This window comes from Lynx canadensis, chromosome E2 (assembly GCF_007474595.2).
Source record: "Lynx canadensis isolate LIC74 chromosome E2, mLynCan4.pri.v2, whole genome shotgun sequence".
Lineage (NCBI taxonomy): Eukaryota > Metazoa > Chordata > Mammalia > Carnivora > Felidae > Lynx > Lynx canadensis.
In genome coordinates this window covers 46,168,530-46,184,975 of record NC_044317.1, presented here as the reverse complement: position 1 = coordinate 46,184,975, position 16,446 = coordinate 46,168,530, and the positions used below count along the sequence as shown (strand labels likewise).

The 16,446-nt window shown below is 52.6% G+C and overlaps 1 protein-coding gene across 3 annotated transcripts in view; it reads right to left on the bottom strand.

Moving 5' to 3' along the window:
- Positions 1-16,446, bottom strand: part of SIPA1L3 (signal induced proliferation associated 1 like 3) — a 240,147-nt gene that overhangs the window by 36,448 nt on the left and 187,253 nt on the right. For all 3 annotated transcript variants that reach the window (XM_030297618.1, XM_030297615.1, XM_032591515.1), the window contains exons 13-15: positions 11,805-11,932; positions 5,352-5,470; positions 2,690-3,117 (exon numbers count right to left, since the gene is read on the bottom strand). In XM_030297618.1, the coding sequence (XP_030153478.1) occupies positions 2,690-3,117; positions 5,352-5,470; positions 11,805-11,932 (675 nt within the window). The remainder of the gene's footprint in view (positions 1-2,689; positions 3,118-5,351; positions 5,471-11,804; positions 11,933-16,446) is intronic.

Below are 16,446 nucleotides of genomic sequence, written 5' to 3'. Positions count from 1 at the left end.
GTAGATAAGAATGATTTGCAATTAGCATCAATTGTCTGTATGCAAATTAAAGCTCCCAACCGCTGGGCCCTCTTTTGTAGTGGGCTCCTCTCCCATTTTATTCCCTTCATTCCTGGGTTCAGCAAATCTTTCCGTCAGACACCGGGTAATTTTATACCCACTCCCTGCTTCAGCCACAGTCTTCTCCTCAGAGCCGCTGCCTTTATATCGCAGATTTCAAAACCCTACAGTTACTCAGATTTACGAACACAGGCCTATGTCTAGCACAGGGACTAGCGGAGCTGAGACCTGGGACCCCGCGGCACCCAGGACTCTCCTGGTGCAGAGTCCCTCCAGGTGGGTGCACTTTGACAGGTGTCTCAGTGATGGCCTAATTGTCGTCTGTCTCCCTCAGCAGATGATGGGCTGAGGTGAGGGGCTGGGGGGGGGGGGGCCTCATCTGAATTTGCTCATTATTTCTCCCCGGCTCCCACCCTAGTGTCTGTGACACAACAGGTCCCTAAGAAATATTTGTGAGTGAAATGAAGGGATAAATAACGAATGAAAGAGCTGTTCCAGAGTCCGTGAGTTTCACTGATTAAGAACCACCTGTTTAGGGAAATAGGCTGAACCAGAGACTAAACCCACTGGGCCACACACCCTCTCCACCCTCACCCTTCTGGGCCCCTGACCAGGGCAAGGGGAGGTACCCACACAATGCAGGCACCCTCAAACACGGCAGTTTCCAAACCGGTCAGAGAACCACTGCTAAATCATGAGATCACTGAAAGAGGTATTGAGCTGCATTCACATTTTGAACAGACTAGACTACACCAAAGTGCTTCACACACAGTTAGGCTAAGTACTGTTTGGGTCACTTTTGCTTCGCCCCTTTTTTTTTTTTTTTTAAAGTTTTTTTTTTTTTTTTTTTTTTTAATTTATTTTTGGGACAGAGAGAGACAGAGCATGAACGGGGGAGGGGCAGAGAGAGAGGGAGACACAGAATCGGAAGCAGGCTCCAGGCTCTGAGCCATCAGCCCAGAGCCTGACGCGGGGCTCGAACTCCCGGACCGCGAGATCGTGACCTGGCTGAAGTCGGACGCTTAACCGACTGCGCCACCCAGGCGCCCCTTTTTTTTTTTTTTTAAACACAGATATTTCTGCATAGACACAGACAGAAGTGCACTGTAGGCTGCGGTCAAGGTCTGAGGCCACTGCCTGGGTGCATGGGTCCTGTGTGGTCTGTGTGGACAGAGGCTGTAGTTTGAGGGCTGGCAAAGGCCTGAGGAAACCAAAGGGGACAAGGACTCCCTATGGGGTCCTGGGCTGGCCCCTGCTCAGGGGCAGTCAGGGAATGGAAGGAAGGCTGTGGCCTTTGGGGTCTGCACTGGGGACCGCAGCACCGTGACCCTTGCCTGGGGTGCAGACCTGTGAGGGGCACGTGCTCCAGGCTGAGCTTGGCAACTTGCTGAACGGTTTTCCACCTCAGCGCTTCAGAGAGACATTTCATGGCTTTCATAAGGTGCCCTAAGTGTGTGCAGTCTAGGCCCCAGACATCAATGCCAGGTCTTTCTCCCTTGGTCCCCTGCCTGCCTCTCCACCAGTGGTCCTCAAAGGATGGTCCCCAGACCAGCAGCATCACCATCTACCAGGAACTTAAAAGAATGCATATTCTCAGGCTGTGCTCTGACCTACTGAATCAGAAACTCCGAGTGGGGTCCTGCAATCTGTGCTGAAGAGCCCTCTAGGGGACTGTGTGGAGACCACTGCCCTTCGCTGTGTTGGCCAGAAGGTTAAACTGTGATTTCTCAGCCTTCCTTGTGACGTCGCTCTGTTCAAAGGGCTCTGGGAAAGCTGTTGCTTTCTTCATGGAAAGGGAACTAGGAGAAGCCATCTTCCTCTGTTTTTTGGGCCCATCCCCCCCAGGGGCACCACAGCCACCTGGAGACAAGGGAGCCGCAGCCAGTATGGTAAGAATGGTGGAAGAGGAAGACACAGGATGCCAGGCCTTGAGGCCCTCCCTGAGCTGCTGTACTAGCTTGGCTCTGCCCTCTGTGGAGTTCTCATCGGGGGACTGTTAAAGCTCCGTCTGCTTAAGCTACTGTGGCTCAGGGGTGCCTGCGTGGCTCAGTCGGTTAAGCGTCCGACTTCGGCTCAGCTCATGATCTCACACTGCCTGAGTTTGAGCCCCGCGTCGAGCTCTGTGCTGACGGCTCAGAGCCTGGAGCCTGTTTCAGATTCTGTGTCTTGTCTCCCTCTCTCTCTGCCCCTCCCCCGCTCATGCTTTGTCTCTGAAAAATGAATAAACCTTAAAAAAAAAAATTTTTTTTTTAAAAGCTACTGTGGGTCAGATTTCCTGTTACCTCCAGCCGAATGCACGCCTAACACATACAGTCTGTGACCTCCAGAAAGCATAAAACCACTGGTCTTAGCAGAGAGAGAAGGAAAGAGAGAGGCTCGGAGTAAACCAGAGGCAGATGAAACAGCCAGCCAGGGGTTTCCTTCCCTCTACCCAGGGTACTAGAAGGTGAATGATGGGCAGTAGTGGGTGGTCCATGAGCCTCCCAACTCTGTAAGCAAACTAGTGTGTAAGCACATCCATCTGCAAGCAGCATGCTTGTAGGGAGGGGAACCCCCCTGTCAGGACTGTGGGGGAAGCAGAAGGCGGTCCAAGCTCCTTGGAGGACCGGGGTGAAGAGCAGTGTCTTACCTAGGCTGCCTTGGTGGGTCACGGCTACCCCCCGCCAGGCCTGTAGGGGTGCTGGAGCCTGAGGAGTACAATTTCGGTCGGTAGCCCTTGTTCTGACCGGCAACTGCAGGGGCTGGCGAGACCTCCCGCCGTCTGTCTGTGTGGTGGGACCGCGTGGCGGCCTCCCGTCCGCCGCCGCAAAGGCCCATGCTTCCCGGGGGCTTGTGTGGCTTGGGCTGCCGAGGCACCTTGGCCAGGGACATGCAGCTGGGGCTGGAGGTGTAGAGGGTGGTGTCGATGCCGCTGTCACTAGAGCCACCCTTGGAGAGGGGATCTTGCTCCGGCTCCAGGGGGTCCAGGGGGTCAAACCAGCGGTCGTCGCTGTGGCTGCTGGATGCGTTGCTGGAGAGGGTGTTGCTGCTGGAATGACTGGAGTACTGAGGTTCTCCCTGGAAGGCAAGACAAGTGTCATCCACAGAGTCCACAGTGGGGGCCAACCTTCCCTCCCCGGGTCCTCCCCACACCCAAGCTCTGGCTCCCCTGCTTTTGAGCGTGTTACCTCAGACAAGTGACGTAGCTCTCCTGTGCCTCAGTTTCCACACCTGTGAAGCTGGGTTGTTGATAACCCTGCCTCATGGGGTTGTTCAGAGGGAGGCGTGACAGTATGCGTGTGACGTGCTGTCCACAGCTCAAGCTCAACGCATACAAAGCTGAGCTCCTGACCTTCCTTCCCGGATCCCTCTTCCCCGCCCCAATAAAGGCACCTCCAGCCTTTCGGCTGCCCCACACAAGAGGCTTGGAGTCACCCGGGACCTGCTGTTGCTCTCGCACCTGTGTGCAGCCCAACAGCAAATCCGGTGGCCTGCATCTTCAAGAGATCTAGGACCTGCCACTTCTCCACCTCCACGGCTCCACCCCGGGCCTGTCACCACCACCTCCCACTGTACCTACCATGGCAGCAGCCTCCTCCCTGGTCCTCCTGCCCCATCCCTGTCTCCCACTCACCTCTGCCCCCAGTTTGCCTATATGCAGCCAGAGGGAGGCTGTGAACACTTGCCCCATTTCATGTCCCTTCCCTGCTCAGAACCTTCTTGTGGCTCCATTTCACTCATGGGAAGAGCCAGAGTCCTCGCCCTGAGGCTCTGTGCAGTCTGGTCCCACGTTCTGCCCTCTAACTTCATCTGCCCCCTCCCTTCTGATCACTGTGCTCTGAGCAGGGCCTTGGCACTTGCTATTGCTTCTGCCTGGAAGGCTCTTCCCTCAGGTATCTTCATGGACTGCCCCTTACTTCATTCAAGGCCTCCTCACAAGGCCTTCACTGACCACCTCACCCTAAAGCAGTAGTGCTTGACAGTCTTCTCCCTGACCTCTGCCTTGGTTATCCTTCACAGCAAAGACCAGTTCCTGGTGTTATGGAATGCATCTGTTTATCTGCTTACTGCTTGCTGCCCACACTGGGGTGTCAGCTTTGGGAGCACCTGGGCACATCTGTCCACTTCATCACTGTGGTCCCAGGGCCTGGCACATCGAATGTACCCATCAAATTCCCACCTTATGAAGGGATGCAAAGAGACTGCCAAGTGCTCACCAAAACGACCTCCTTTCCCCGGGGCACTCAGGACTACATTTCCCAGCTTCCCTTGCACCGAGGTGTGGCCTCGTGATGGAGTGCTGGCCAATGCAATATAAGTGGAAACGATTTATACCATTTCCAGGCCTGGGCTACAGAGACTTCGCACACCAGCCCCTCTGCCTCCCACCCCTACCTGCCAGAAACAGGCAAGGACCCAGCAGAGGGCTCTGAGGCCCTGAGGGACGGCAGAGCCACAAGGGATAGGGAGCCTAGGTTCCAGAATCACCATGTGGAAAGCTTGCTCACTGAATATCCACACCCAACTGTGTTATACGAGAGGGAAACAAACTTCTACTGTGTGAGGTCACTGAGATTTAGGGACCGTCTGTTAGAGCAGTTAGCTTACTGCCACAGGCTGACCGCTGGTGCACCTCTCCCAGTGTGATGGCATTAGGGGAGGTGATTAGGTTATGAGGGTAGAGCCCCCGTGAATAGGATTATAAAATCCCTATACATATTTACATATTTATACCCCTATATGTAGTTATCCATTCCTTGTGAGTGGGATTATTAAATCCACATACATACATTTACATCCTTACACGAGAGACCCCAGAGAGCTAGCTCCCTCATCCCTTCCACCACATGAAGTGAGAAGGAGGCCATCTATGAACCAGGAAGTGGGTCTTCACCAGACACTAAATCTGCCTGAGCCTTGATCTTGGACTTCCCGGCCTCAGAACTGTGAGAAGGAAATTTCTGTTGTCAGCCACCCAGTCTACGGTATTTTGTTACAGCAGCCTGAGCTGGTGAAGACACTGACCATGACCAGTGTAATCGTAGGGAAACCGTGGCACAAGGAGGCAAAGGGATTTGCTGGCGATGACTTGGCTGGCGAGGGCTAGAGCTGGCTGTGCGTTTGTCTGGCTCTAGACCAAGCAGTTGGCCCCTCTGCTGGAGTGGACGGCAAAGGAGAAGGATGTGCTCACGTACGGCATTCAGAGGCCCACACCCAGGTGACACTGTCAGACCCACAGTGGTCAGGGAAGTGAAGCAGCCAGCTTCGCAGTCCTGGCTCCCCAGGATTAAGCAGGTGGGGCCCAGACTCACTTTGGAATGCCTGTTGGGGGAATCTTTGCCTGCTGCGTCCTGCCTGGAGGTGTGCTTGCTCCCGCTGCTTCCCGCCATGGCTGAGAGCCGGGCCTGGGCGGGCACATGCCACAAAGGCTCTGCAGGAAGACAGGAGACACATCAGCGGTTAGAGGTGACTCAGGCCCTGGCCTGAGTCCACCTGATGAATCTGGCCCTAAAAATGGTCCCACCCCTCTGCCAGCTTGTCTGCCCAGCTCATACAGCACCATGACCCCATCAAGTTATGTCTTGGGGAATAACAACACTCAGTGATGAAATATTTACTAAGCACTTACTATGTGCTAGACCCCAGTCTAGTGCTTTGCAAGGGTTAATTCACTGAAGCCTTAGGACCACCCTCCGTCAACATCCCCAAGGAAGGTTGAGCACATTTTCATCCTTACTGGCCATCTGGATTTTCTATTTGTAAATTACTTGTTCCTATCTTTTTCCCATTTTTCTTTTTTTTTCTTTTTCATTTTTATTTATTTTAGAGAGAGACAGAGCACACACGAGTGAGGGAGAGGGGGCAGAGGAAGAGAAAGAATCTTAAGCGGTCTCCACCTCAGTGTGGAGTCCAATGTGGGGCTCAATCCCACAACCCTGAGATTATGACCTGAGTTGAAATCAAGAGTCGGACACTCAACCGACTGAGCCACCCGGGTGCCCTCTTTTCCCGTTTTTCCATAGGATTGACTTTTATCTTATTGGCAAGCAGGGTTCTTTATATATGCAAGGTAGCAATCTGTTGCTGGTTAAATGTGCATAACTTATTTTGGTAAACAAAAATGCAATCACACTAAGCACTGTTCTATAATTTGATTTTTTACTTTACAGCATACTTATACTTGCTTTTCACTTTATATCCTTGTAATACATCTTCACGTAACTGAACATAAAGTTGTCTTATTTTTTTTTTTTTAATTTTTTTTTCAACGTTTATTTATTTTTGGGACAGAGAGAGACAGAGCATGAACGGGGGAGGGGCAGAGAGAGAGGGAGACACAGAATCGGAAACAGGCTCCAGGCTCTGAGCCATCAGCCCAGAGCCTGACGCGGGGCTCGAACTCCCAGACCGCGAGATCGTGACCTGGCTGAAGTCGGATGCTTAACCGACTGCGCCACCCAGGCACCCCGAAGTTGTCTTATTTTTAATGGCTGTGCAGTATTCCATCATGCTGAACGGACATCATTTCCTCAACCACGAACATGTAGGCTATTTTCAATTCTTCCTTACAACAACGTTTGGGTGGCTCTCCCTCTACACGCAACCCTGAACAAGAGTGGGATTGTGTTGGGACGGAACTCCACAAGTGGAGTTGCTGGTTCAAAGGTGAAACAGGTTTAAAATCGTGATGGCCGGTATGGGTGTAAATTAGTCTAAACTTCCAGGTAGTCAAGGTGCCTGAACTTAGCAACTGACCTAAAAAACCAAACAAAGAAATAAACAACCCCCAAAACCCTCTAGTGGAGGGCTAGTTACTACCTATCAAACACAAATGCACTAACAGAGGACAGAGGAACCATGGTGGTCTAACCCCAAGGCCCACACTTTTGATCACTTCTGTATTTAAAATAATTACAGCAGGGACGCCTGGGTGGCGCAGTTGGTTAAGCACCCAACTCTTGATCTCAGCTCAAGTCATGATCTCACGGTTCGTGAGTTCAAGCCCCACGTTGCGTTCTTCGCTGATGGTGCGGAGCCTGCTTGGGATTCTATGTCTCCTTCTCCCTGCCCCTTACCTGCTTGTGCACTCTCTCTCTCAAAATAAATAAATAAACTTAAAAAAAAAATTACAATAATGGTGCCTATTAAACACACGTTCTATGTCAGGTATTACTAAAACTGCTTTGCACACATCATCTTGCTATGTCCTCCAAGGAATACTGTGAGGTGGCTATTAGTACCACTTCCAAAAGGTGAGGAATGTCAAAACTCAAGAGAGTTCAAGTAGCTGGTCCAATGTCACACAGAGGGTCTGAGACCTGTGTGTGCCGTCCACATTTGCACTCTCTTTCTGTGCTTCCCCAGCAATGACACCACTGGCAATGGTGGGGAGCATGTGTTTGAGAAGCAGGGCTTGCCATTCTCTTAATGATGGGTTGGGGCCTATGCTGAGGGCTGGGCAGCTGTGACCTCACTGGACCCTCAAACCATGCTGGAAGGAGAGACACTTAGGATGTCCGCCACAGAGGAGGGACCTGTGGCTGGGACAGATGAGGTCACTGCCAAGGTCACACGGCTGACTCTGAACTTCCCACAAGGCCTGTTGGAGCCTGAGCTCACTACTACATGCTGGGCCCATGTTCCCCTGGGGAAGGCTCCTGCTCTGCGTGGGCTGGGCAGGACACTCAGGGCCACCACAGAGAGCAGCCTGGTTGGAAAGTCCACGTGGTGGCGGGGAGGCTGCCCACTTCATCCGTCTACTCTACCTCTGGAGATGGTTTTCCTCTTTGGCGCATCCCACAGGCCCGGAAGTACTAGTTTCTGGGAGGTGGCCAGATCATGCTGGAAACCACATTTCTAGAGACAGCCAAGCCTGTGACAGCCACAGCCAGCCTTAAGTACCACCTATGACACTGGTGGCTTCCATTTTTCTGTCCCTGGCCCGGACCTCTCCCGACTTCAGACCTTTGCCGTATAGATGGCTACCTCACAACACCTCCTCTGGGGTGGCTACCAGGCACCTCCTGCTGAACATGGCCAAGACCAACTGCTTATCTTCCCCCAAACCTGCATCACTCACTGTCTTTCCTGCTCAGTCCATGTGGTTCGATCCTTTCAGCTGCTCAGGGCAGAAACCTGGTATCAACCTTGTCTCCTCTCTCTCATATCCATGTAGAGGATTAGGAAGTGCCATCAACTCTACCTTTAAATGACTGTATCTAGAAGCTGCCCATCCCTACCACCCCTGTACCTATCCTGCAAGAATCGGCAGTCAGAGAGACCCTGTGAACACCCAGGTCCCATTCCTCCTTCGCTCAGAAGGACGGAGCTCCTGTCCCACTCTGAGCGAAGGACAAAGTCCTCCCCACATGCTCTGGCCCTGTCCCCTCTCTGACCTCATCCTCCACTACTTCTCCAGCCACATGGCCTCCTTACTGTTCCTCCTACGCTCACTGCTATCTCAGGGTCTTTGATTATTCTCTTTCCCTGGAATGTTCTCTTCCCAACATTTTTCCAGTCTCACCTGAATATAGTTTGCTCAGAGATTCCCCCAAACCCTGTCCATCTGTCTCAGCACTGTGTTATAGTTTCCACTTGATATTCAGCCTTAATAGTGATCATTTATCACTGTGTGCCCATCTACTGTCCGTCTCTCCACCAGACTGTGCCTCCAAGAAGGCAGGGAACGTGCCCGTCTGGCTCACACTGTGGTGCCCAGTGTGGTGTTTATCATTAGCGATAGGTCAAATGAACAGCGGGATAGAGGACGAGGTCCCTTCCCCTCCTACGCTGCCTCAGGGTCCTCAGTTCTGTCCTTAACAGGCCCTGATATGGGGCCCTTCACTGGGTCTCTGAATGGCCCCTGGTAACCTTCTGGCTCTCCTGATGGAATGATCTCCCTTGTCATACCAGGCAGGTGACAGACATGAATTTGGCTGTGACAGATGTGCTACAACTGTGGCCAAGCACAGACTCGGGCAGCTGGTGACTCAGGGGCCTCCTTCCCAACCTGGGTGCTCTCAAGCTTGAGAAATACTCACACTCTGTGGGTGAGGGGCTGTGGGTGGTGTTTGTGGACGGTGGGGGCTGAGGGGTCCTAGCACCCAATAGGCTTTGGTTCAATCGCAATTATGCCTCTCACCAGCAGGGACCTTGGACAAGTGACAACCTTCCTATGCCTCATCTAAAAAAATGTTTATTTTTGAGAGAGAAAGAAAGAGATAGAGAGAGAGAGAGAGAGAAAGAGAGAACATGCATGCGCATGCAGGGCAGGGGCAGAGAGAGGGGCACAGGGGATCCGAAGCAGGCTCCATGCTGACAACAGAGAGCCTGATGCGGGGCTGGAACTCACAAACTGTGAGATCATGACCTGAGCCAAAGTCAGACGCTTAACTGACTGAGCCACCCAGGCGCCCCTCACCTTCCTCATTTCTAAAACGGGCCAGTAAAAAGTACCCACTCTGTCACATTCCTGAGATGATTAAATATGAAGTAAGAGGGCATGGAGAGTACCCAGTATGGCGCTGGGTGTATAACAAGCATGCAAAACTGTCCTGCTGTTACTATGATTACATCATCTGATCAGGGCTGGGAGAATCCCCATGTCTTGTCACAGTGCCCGATTCTCCACCATGAATTACCTTGTCTGGGTCTTGAGCACATTCTAGGTTTCATGATGACCTCTTTCTTTTTTTTAATGTTTATTTATTTATTTTGAGAGAGAGAGAATCCGAGGAGGCTCCATGCCGTCAGCATAGAGCCCAAAGAGGGGCTTGAATTCACGAACCATGAGATCATGACCTGAGCTGCAACCAAGACTTGGACACCTAACCAACTGAGCCATCAGGCGCCCCTAGGCTTCATGATGATTTCTAACCACAGACTGCCCTGATTTCTTTGTGTGTGTGTGTGTGTGTGTGTGTGTGTGTGTGTGTAGCGGGGGGTAGTGGTGTTAAGTCAACTTATAACAAGGTCCCAAGGAAGTAAGGGGGGAGCCAAGCCCTAGGGGACAGAAGAGAGAAGAGAAAGACAATGGTGAGTTTCTGTGACACCTTGTTTGGGTGAACGTTGGAAAAATTTCCTCTCCATTTTACACTTTGGTGTAATGAAATTGCCAAGCAACACTTTTCTTTTTCTGAACTGGGTGGGGAAGGAAAGATGCAAATCTGTCTGTTGTGGAGAAGAGCACAGGGCTGCAGGCAGTGGCTGGCAGGATCGGGTGTGTGGAGGAGAGAAGCCAGCCATGTCTGCAGGCCCCGGAGGCAGCAGAAGGGAGCGAAGTCGGGATGGCGACCCACTTGCCTGAAGTACAACTGTTTTCCCTGGTTTAAGGGAACCATAGGGCTGGGGGGCCGAGAAATTGCCCAGGCTGCTACTCCTGGGACACACAACCTCTTCCCTGTCCCACCATGCCTGAGGGAGCTGGCGACTCTGACATGGTCAGCCCCTGGAGCCGCCTGGAAATTCCCGACTATCTCTCTAAGAGGACAGCTCCATGTCTCCCCCCTCCAATGTCAATGCTCTTTTACACTTCATTCCTTTCCTTTCTTTTGAACCCACCCATTCATCGGGTAGTTCTCAGACTTCCAAGGGGGGACAAGTTTGTTATGTGAAATTCTACTTCAAATATTCCACAAAGTGTACATGCCCACAATTAATCATACATAGGAAGATAAACAGATCAGAAGATGCTCAGTCTTATCAGGCACCAGAAAATGCAAATTAAAACCACAATGTGACACCACTATGCGTCCACCAAAGGTTGGTGAGGATACGGAGCGGCCACACCTCTCCTCTGTCACGGGAGGGAGTGTGAAATGGCTTGTCACTCTGAGCAAAGGCGTGGCAGCTTTGCATGAAGTTAAACATGTGATCTAACAATTCCACTTGCAGGCATATACCCGGCGGAAGTGTGAGCGTGTGTTCAGCACAGACCAGTATGAGAACACTCCCAACAGCACTAGTCTAAGCAGCCCCAAGCTGGAAGCCACCCAAATGTCCATCAGTGCCAGAACGGAGTAATACGTTGTGGGTCATTCGAACAATGGAGAACGACTCAGAAATTGCACTGCCTCCCACAGCCGTGTGGCTGACTCTCAATAACATGGTACTGAGCGACAGAAGCCAGACGTGCACACAAAACGCATCAAGCCAGCAGGAGTATTTCATATACATGAAATTCATAACGAGGCAAAACGAAGTCTGGCTGTGAGAAGCAGGGCAGGGGTGGCCTTTGGGGGTGCTGACTGGGAGGGGCCTGGGGGGCTTTCGGAGGCTGGCCATGTTCAGCCTTTTACCCTAGGTGTGGGACGTGGGTGTGTTCACTTTGTGACCTGTTATCATGCTGGACACTCATGATCTGGCTCTTTTCTCAGCATGTGCTGCACATCTAACAGTGAGAAAAGAGCACAGGAGGGTTTATGTAATGAAAAGCCTCAGAACACAATCAGTTCTGCTCCCCTGAGAGCACCACTTTTAGTCCTTCTCTGCTGTTTCCCTGGGAGGTTGACACCTCCACGTCGCACGTCTGTACACGGGCTCCTGAGTGCGTGCCATCTGCTGACGCCGTGTCTGGACAGAGGAGGATCAGGCTCACTGGTCCCTGCTGCTCTCTGGGGCGACCTCCCTAATCTTACATGAGGCTCCAACAGCTTTCCTTTGTGTTCTATCTGTCGCTGACAGGGGGGAGGTGTGCACCCTCGCAAATTATAGGAAGTCCCGCTGGGCAAGGTAGGCGGGTGCAGCCGGTCCCGGGGAGGCCCTACCTGGCTTCTGACGCTCCATGGTGCTCTCCTGGCTGGTCAAGCCGCCTGAGGAGGAGTCGCCGCTGGACATCCCGTCGTGGCTGAAGTGGGGATCAAAAGACAGCAGCGGGTGTGGGGCGGCCGCATACCTGCAGGGGAGCGAGAGGAAGCGAGCACAGGGTGAAGGGCTGGCGTGTCAAAAACCATCTGAGCCCAACAGCCTGCTCACTGGTGGGTTTTAAATACACTGGAGGCTCTGTGCAGAGGGGATCCTAGATGAGTAATCCCGGAAACATACTATTAGCTGAGGGTCAGGAATGAGTCTCGCCCGGGAAGCATGCCAGGGAGTGCCGGGCAATGCAGGGTCCTTCAAGGAAGGAGGGGCAGAAGCCACTTGGGTGGAGGCCCTACTGGTAGGCTCCCCAGGGGTCTTGTTTCGTGGCTGTGAAATGGGGTGAGGTGTTGCCAGCAGCTCCGCCCCCCACGCCTGTCTCGGGTTGAAGCATTTGTAGGTACAGGAGGCCTAGAGCTGGACAGGTTGGGATTCAAACCTCGCCACCACCTCTTTCTCAGCCAGGGACAGTCACTTCCTAGCCCCGAGCTACAGTTTTCCTAAGCTGGTGATCGCAGTAGGCCTTTCCTCAAAGGACTGACTGATGTCCTGTGTGCCCAGCGCTTAGCCCGAGGCTGACACACACAGAGCTGTGAGAAGTGGCCAACAGGCCAGAACTCAGTGTACATCCCTCTGTCGGAGGAAGGCGCTGCAGGAGAGAAGCTGTATGCTCAGGCTTCAGAGTGAGACAGAGCTGGGCTCAAACCCCTGTCCCATCCCTTACTAGCTATGTGACGTTGGTCAGGCAAGTGCTCATTAGTATGAGCTGCGGTTTTCTCATCTGAAAAATGGGATACTGACATTTTCTACTTCACAGGGTAGGAGAGTGGATGAAATAACAAAAGTTATCTCGCAGACAGGGGCTCTCCCGGAGGTTGGCTCTGTATACCCACAGCGATGGCTGAGATCTAAGGGAGGAATCAGCAGAAGGCTCTCCCTATGGCCACACGTCCCAGGTGCATTAGCTCTATGTCCTGGAATGAATCCCAAGGGCGCCTCCAACATCCATTCCACCACAGATCAGAGCCAGTCATGACTGAAACCCTTCTCTCTGCCTGGGGTTGGTTCAGGGAAAGGCAGACGACACAATCTTAGCTGATATGATGTGAGAGGTTGTGAGAGTTACGAAGCTTCTCAGAAAATACTTCTGGCCCTCCACGTGGCTGGAGGACCATACTTCCTGGCCCCTTAAGATTGGCTAGGTAGGGTCTAGGCCTGGTCTTGTCAACAAGCTGTGAGGGAAGCGACCTGGGGACAGTGGCTGCCTCTGACAGCCTGGGTCCCGAGAGGTCCTCTGTCAACCAGCAGTGGCGCTCCAGCGTGGGCACCAGATACACCTTTGCTGACTTAAGTCACTGACGTTTTCAGGTGTTTGTTACTGAAATGGGGGAAGTGTGCAGGGGAGGGCTTCTGAGGTAAGCCTCCTGGCTCCTGAGAGCAATGACGAGGAAGGATGGCTTCTCTTCTTCACCTGGGTATTGCTGGGTCCAGACAGAACACCGTGACCCGCTGTTGACCTCAGGCTAGCAGCCTGAGGACGAGGCCAATGCTGAGCATACAAGACTTAGAAGGCGGAAGGGACTGGGCCTTTGATGACGTTGTTGAAATGCTGGATTAACCCTCCCTGGAGCCTGACCTATTTCTGAGCCTCCTTTTCTGTGCGATAATGCATTCCCACAATGTTTGGGCTAGCCAAATTTCAGTTATTTGTGGCTAGAACACCCCACTGACACAGGCCCGGCACTTCGGGAGAGTCACGGAGCCTCTGTTAATGAAGCTGACTTTGTGATTCCCCAACTTGCTTCCTTTGGAACTTGGGAGGCTGAGAAACTGGAACCCCCAACACTGAAAAGAGGAGTTAACTGACGTCTCTGGGGCCATCCTACCAGCCTAAAGCCAGGGCTGTTTCTGCAAAGCCTGACTCTAAACCCCTAGGATTCACCGCCCCCCGGGCAGCAGAGGGGAGCTCCAGGGGTGCCCTGGACTTCCCAAAAACCCACTTCCACCCACCTGCCAAGAAAATACGTATTATCCCCACCTCCCCAAACCTTGACTTCTACTACCTCCAGGGAAGGCAGACAGAGCCAAAACAAGAAAAAGCACAGCAGTATTCAATACTGACTTAGCAGCCAGCCAACTGCCTGGTAAAATGTGGCTCCACCGCAGAGGGAAACTGAGGTGTTGATGTGTTTATTCCACTTCCTCAAAACGTCTGCATCACATCCCGAGTACTAAAGGAAAATGTCAGCGGTGGCGGGGGTCAGCCCAAGGAAAGTGGAAGGTATGAGCGGAGGCTCCCCCAGTATCTATCCTGGGCTTGTGGCTTGGGAACAGAATCCCGGCTGTACCCAGGGCTGCAACGTAACTGGTTCACAGACCACATTTCCAGGCTCTCTTGCAGGCCTGGCCAATGTGATAACAGTGGTGCGTGGGACTTCCAAGAAACCTCTGCAAGTGTGCTGCGGGTGCCTCGGCCTCGTCACCTCCTTAAGGCTGAAGCTCCAGCAGCCACCTTACGATCAGTAGGCCACAGGCCAAGGATAGCAGAGAGCTGGTGAGGAGGAGCCTGGGTCTCTGACAACACTGGGGAAAGAAAGAAACTGTCTCGCCTGAGTCACTGTTTTCTCTATTATGCAGTTAAACCTGATCCTAACTGACGGACTGTCTTTAGCTGGAAGTATTTTACCATGCTTCACCACTCAGCTACTGTCCCTCCACGAAGACAACCTGTACTTTGTCCAATCACGTAATTCCCTAACAAACCCTATTATCCCAATGTAAAATGACTGACCTATGCTGCCGTTCTTTGGGGCGTGTGTGAGTGCACGCGCGCGCGTCCCCTTTGGCGCCGTTTCAAACGTTGCCAAGTCCTGGTCAAGCTGCTTGGAAATGCGGACATGCCGGCACCTCACCATGCCTGGCTCTGGGCAAAAATCCCCAGAAGAAGAGAAGATCAGAGCTATTCTCAACCTCATCTGAGAAATGTTAGAGTCTTCTACCTTTTCTTGGAAGATGACATCACTTTAAAGATAAAGGGTTTTGGTTATGGTGAGAAACTAACTATAGTTTCAGGCATCTTCAGGCAGGAGCTGATGCGCTGGCGGACCCTGAAGAGGCCTGATGGGGAGTGCCTTCAGGTCGGCAGGGCTGGGCTGCCGGGATGTTGGCTTTGGGTTTCCTACACGGCCATGGAAGAAAGTACCAAGACAGATGTGAACGCGGGCAAGAGCCTCTCTGGAGGGGAGGGCTCTGGCCGCTCTGCTGGTCTCCTACACGGACTGACGGAGGAATGCGTGGGTGAACTCCAAGATGACCGGGTGAGGTGGGTGAGGTGGGTGGATGATGTCGTCGTTATTGGCTGCCACACCAACAACTGTCACCTTCTTTGTCCCTGCTGGTAAGGCCCAGGTTCCCCTGTGGTGCCCATCCTTCGGCCATGTGACCTGAATAAATCCTGACAAATTTAAGATAGTCAAGTGGGTCCAATGTGGCCCTGCCAGGGGATGGTTCAGGGATAGGTAAGAGACCCAGCTCCTTTACTTTTTTTTTAACATTTATTTGAGAGACAGAGACAGAGCATGAGTGGGTGAGGGGCGGAGAGAGAGGCACACACAGAATCCGAAGCAGGCTCCAGGCTCTGAGCTGTCAGCACAGAGCCCAGCATGGGGCTTGAACCCACAAACTGTGAGATCACGACCTGAGCCAAAGTCGGACGTTTCCCTGACTGAGTCACCCAGACGCCCCAAGAGACCCAGCTCCTTTACTCTCAAAAGCAAACAGAAGCTCTTTCATTTTTTTCTACAGGGCACTGATTTTGCTTGGGGGTCACAACAGCCACCATGGGTCACTAAAGGAGTCAGTCCCCGAGGACTTCCCTAAACCAGCCCTACAGCCACCCTCCTTCTGGGCTATGTGATAATAAATTCCCGTTAGGGCCTCACGCCTTCTCAAGTTAGGTTTTCTGTCACCTGCAGTCAAATGCCTCCTCACCATTCTTTACGGAGCCGGCAGAGAAAAACAGGAAAAAGAAAAAAGAAAAGCCATCCAGGTGGTCTGCTGAGCAAAGGTCCGGCCGCCCCCTGCAGGCTTGCTGAGCCGGGTGCACTGTGCGTCCTAATGCTCCGTGCTGAGTTTAGTGGTTTGTTCACCCTGCCAACGAGGCTGGCAAACTCCTGAGGACACAGGCAGCAATTGCCCCTGCTGCCAGGACAGGCGCTGCGCTTGGTGGTAACTGTCATAACCGTTAAGGAGCACTTACTATGTGCCAGGCACAGTCCTAAGTGCTCTGCAAGGGTTTCCTCCTTGAATATTCTCAACACTGCTCAGGGACAGACATTTTACATGTGAGCAAACTGAGGTGTGGAGAGGTGAAGTCACTTGCCCACACTCACACGGCTAATAAAGGCCATCTTACTACCTCTCAGTAAATCCAGGATGGGCACCAGACAGATTCTGTGTCTAAGGGCTGTCACAATTCTAAGAGCTTGATGAACTCGGCAAGTAGCAGGCCCACTGGAGACAGCAGGAGACATAGGGGTCACAAGGGTTCCA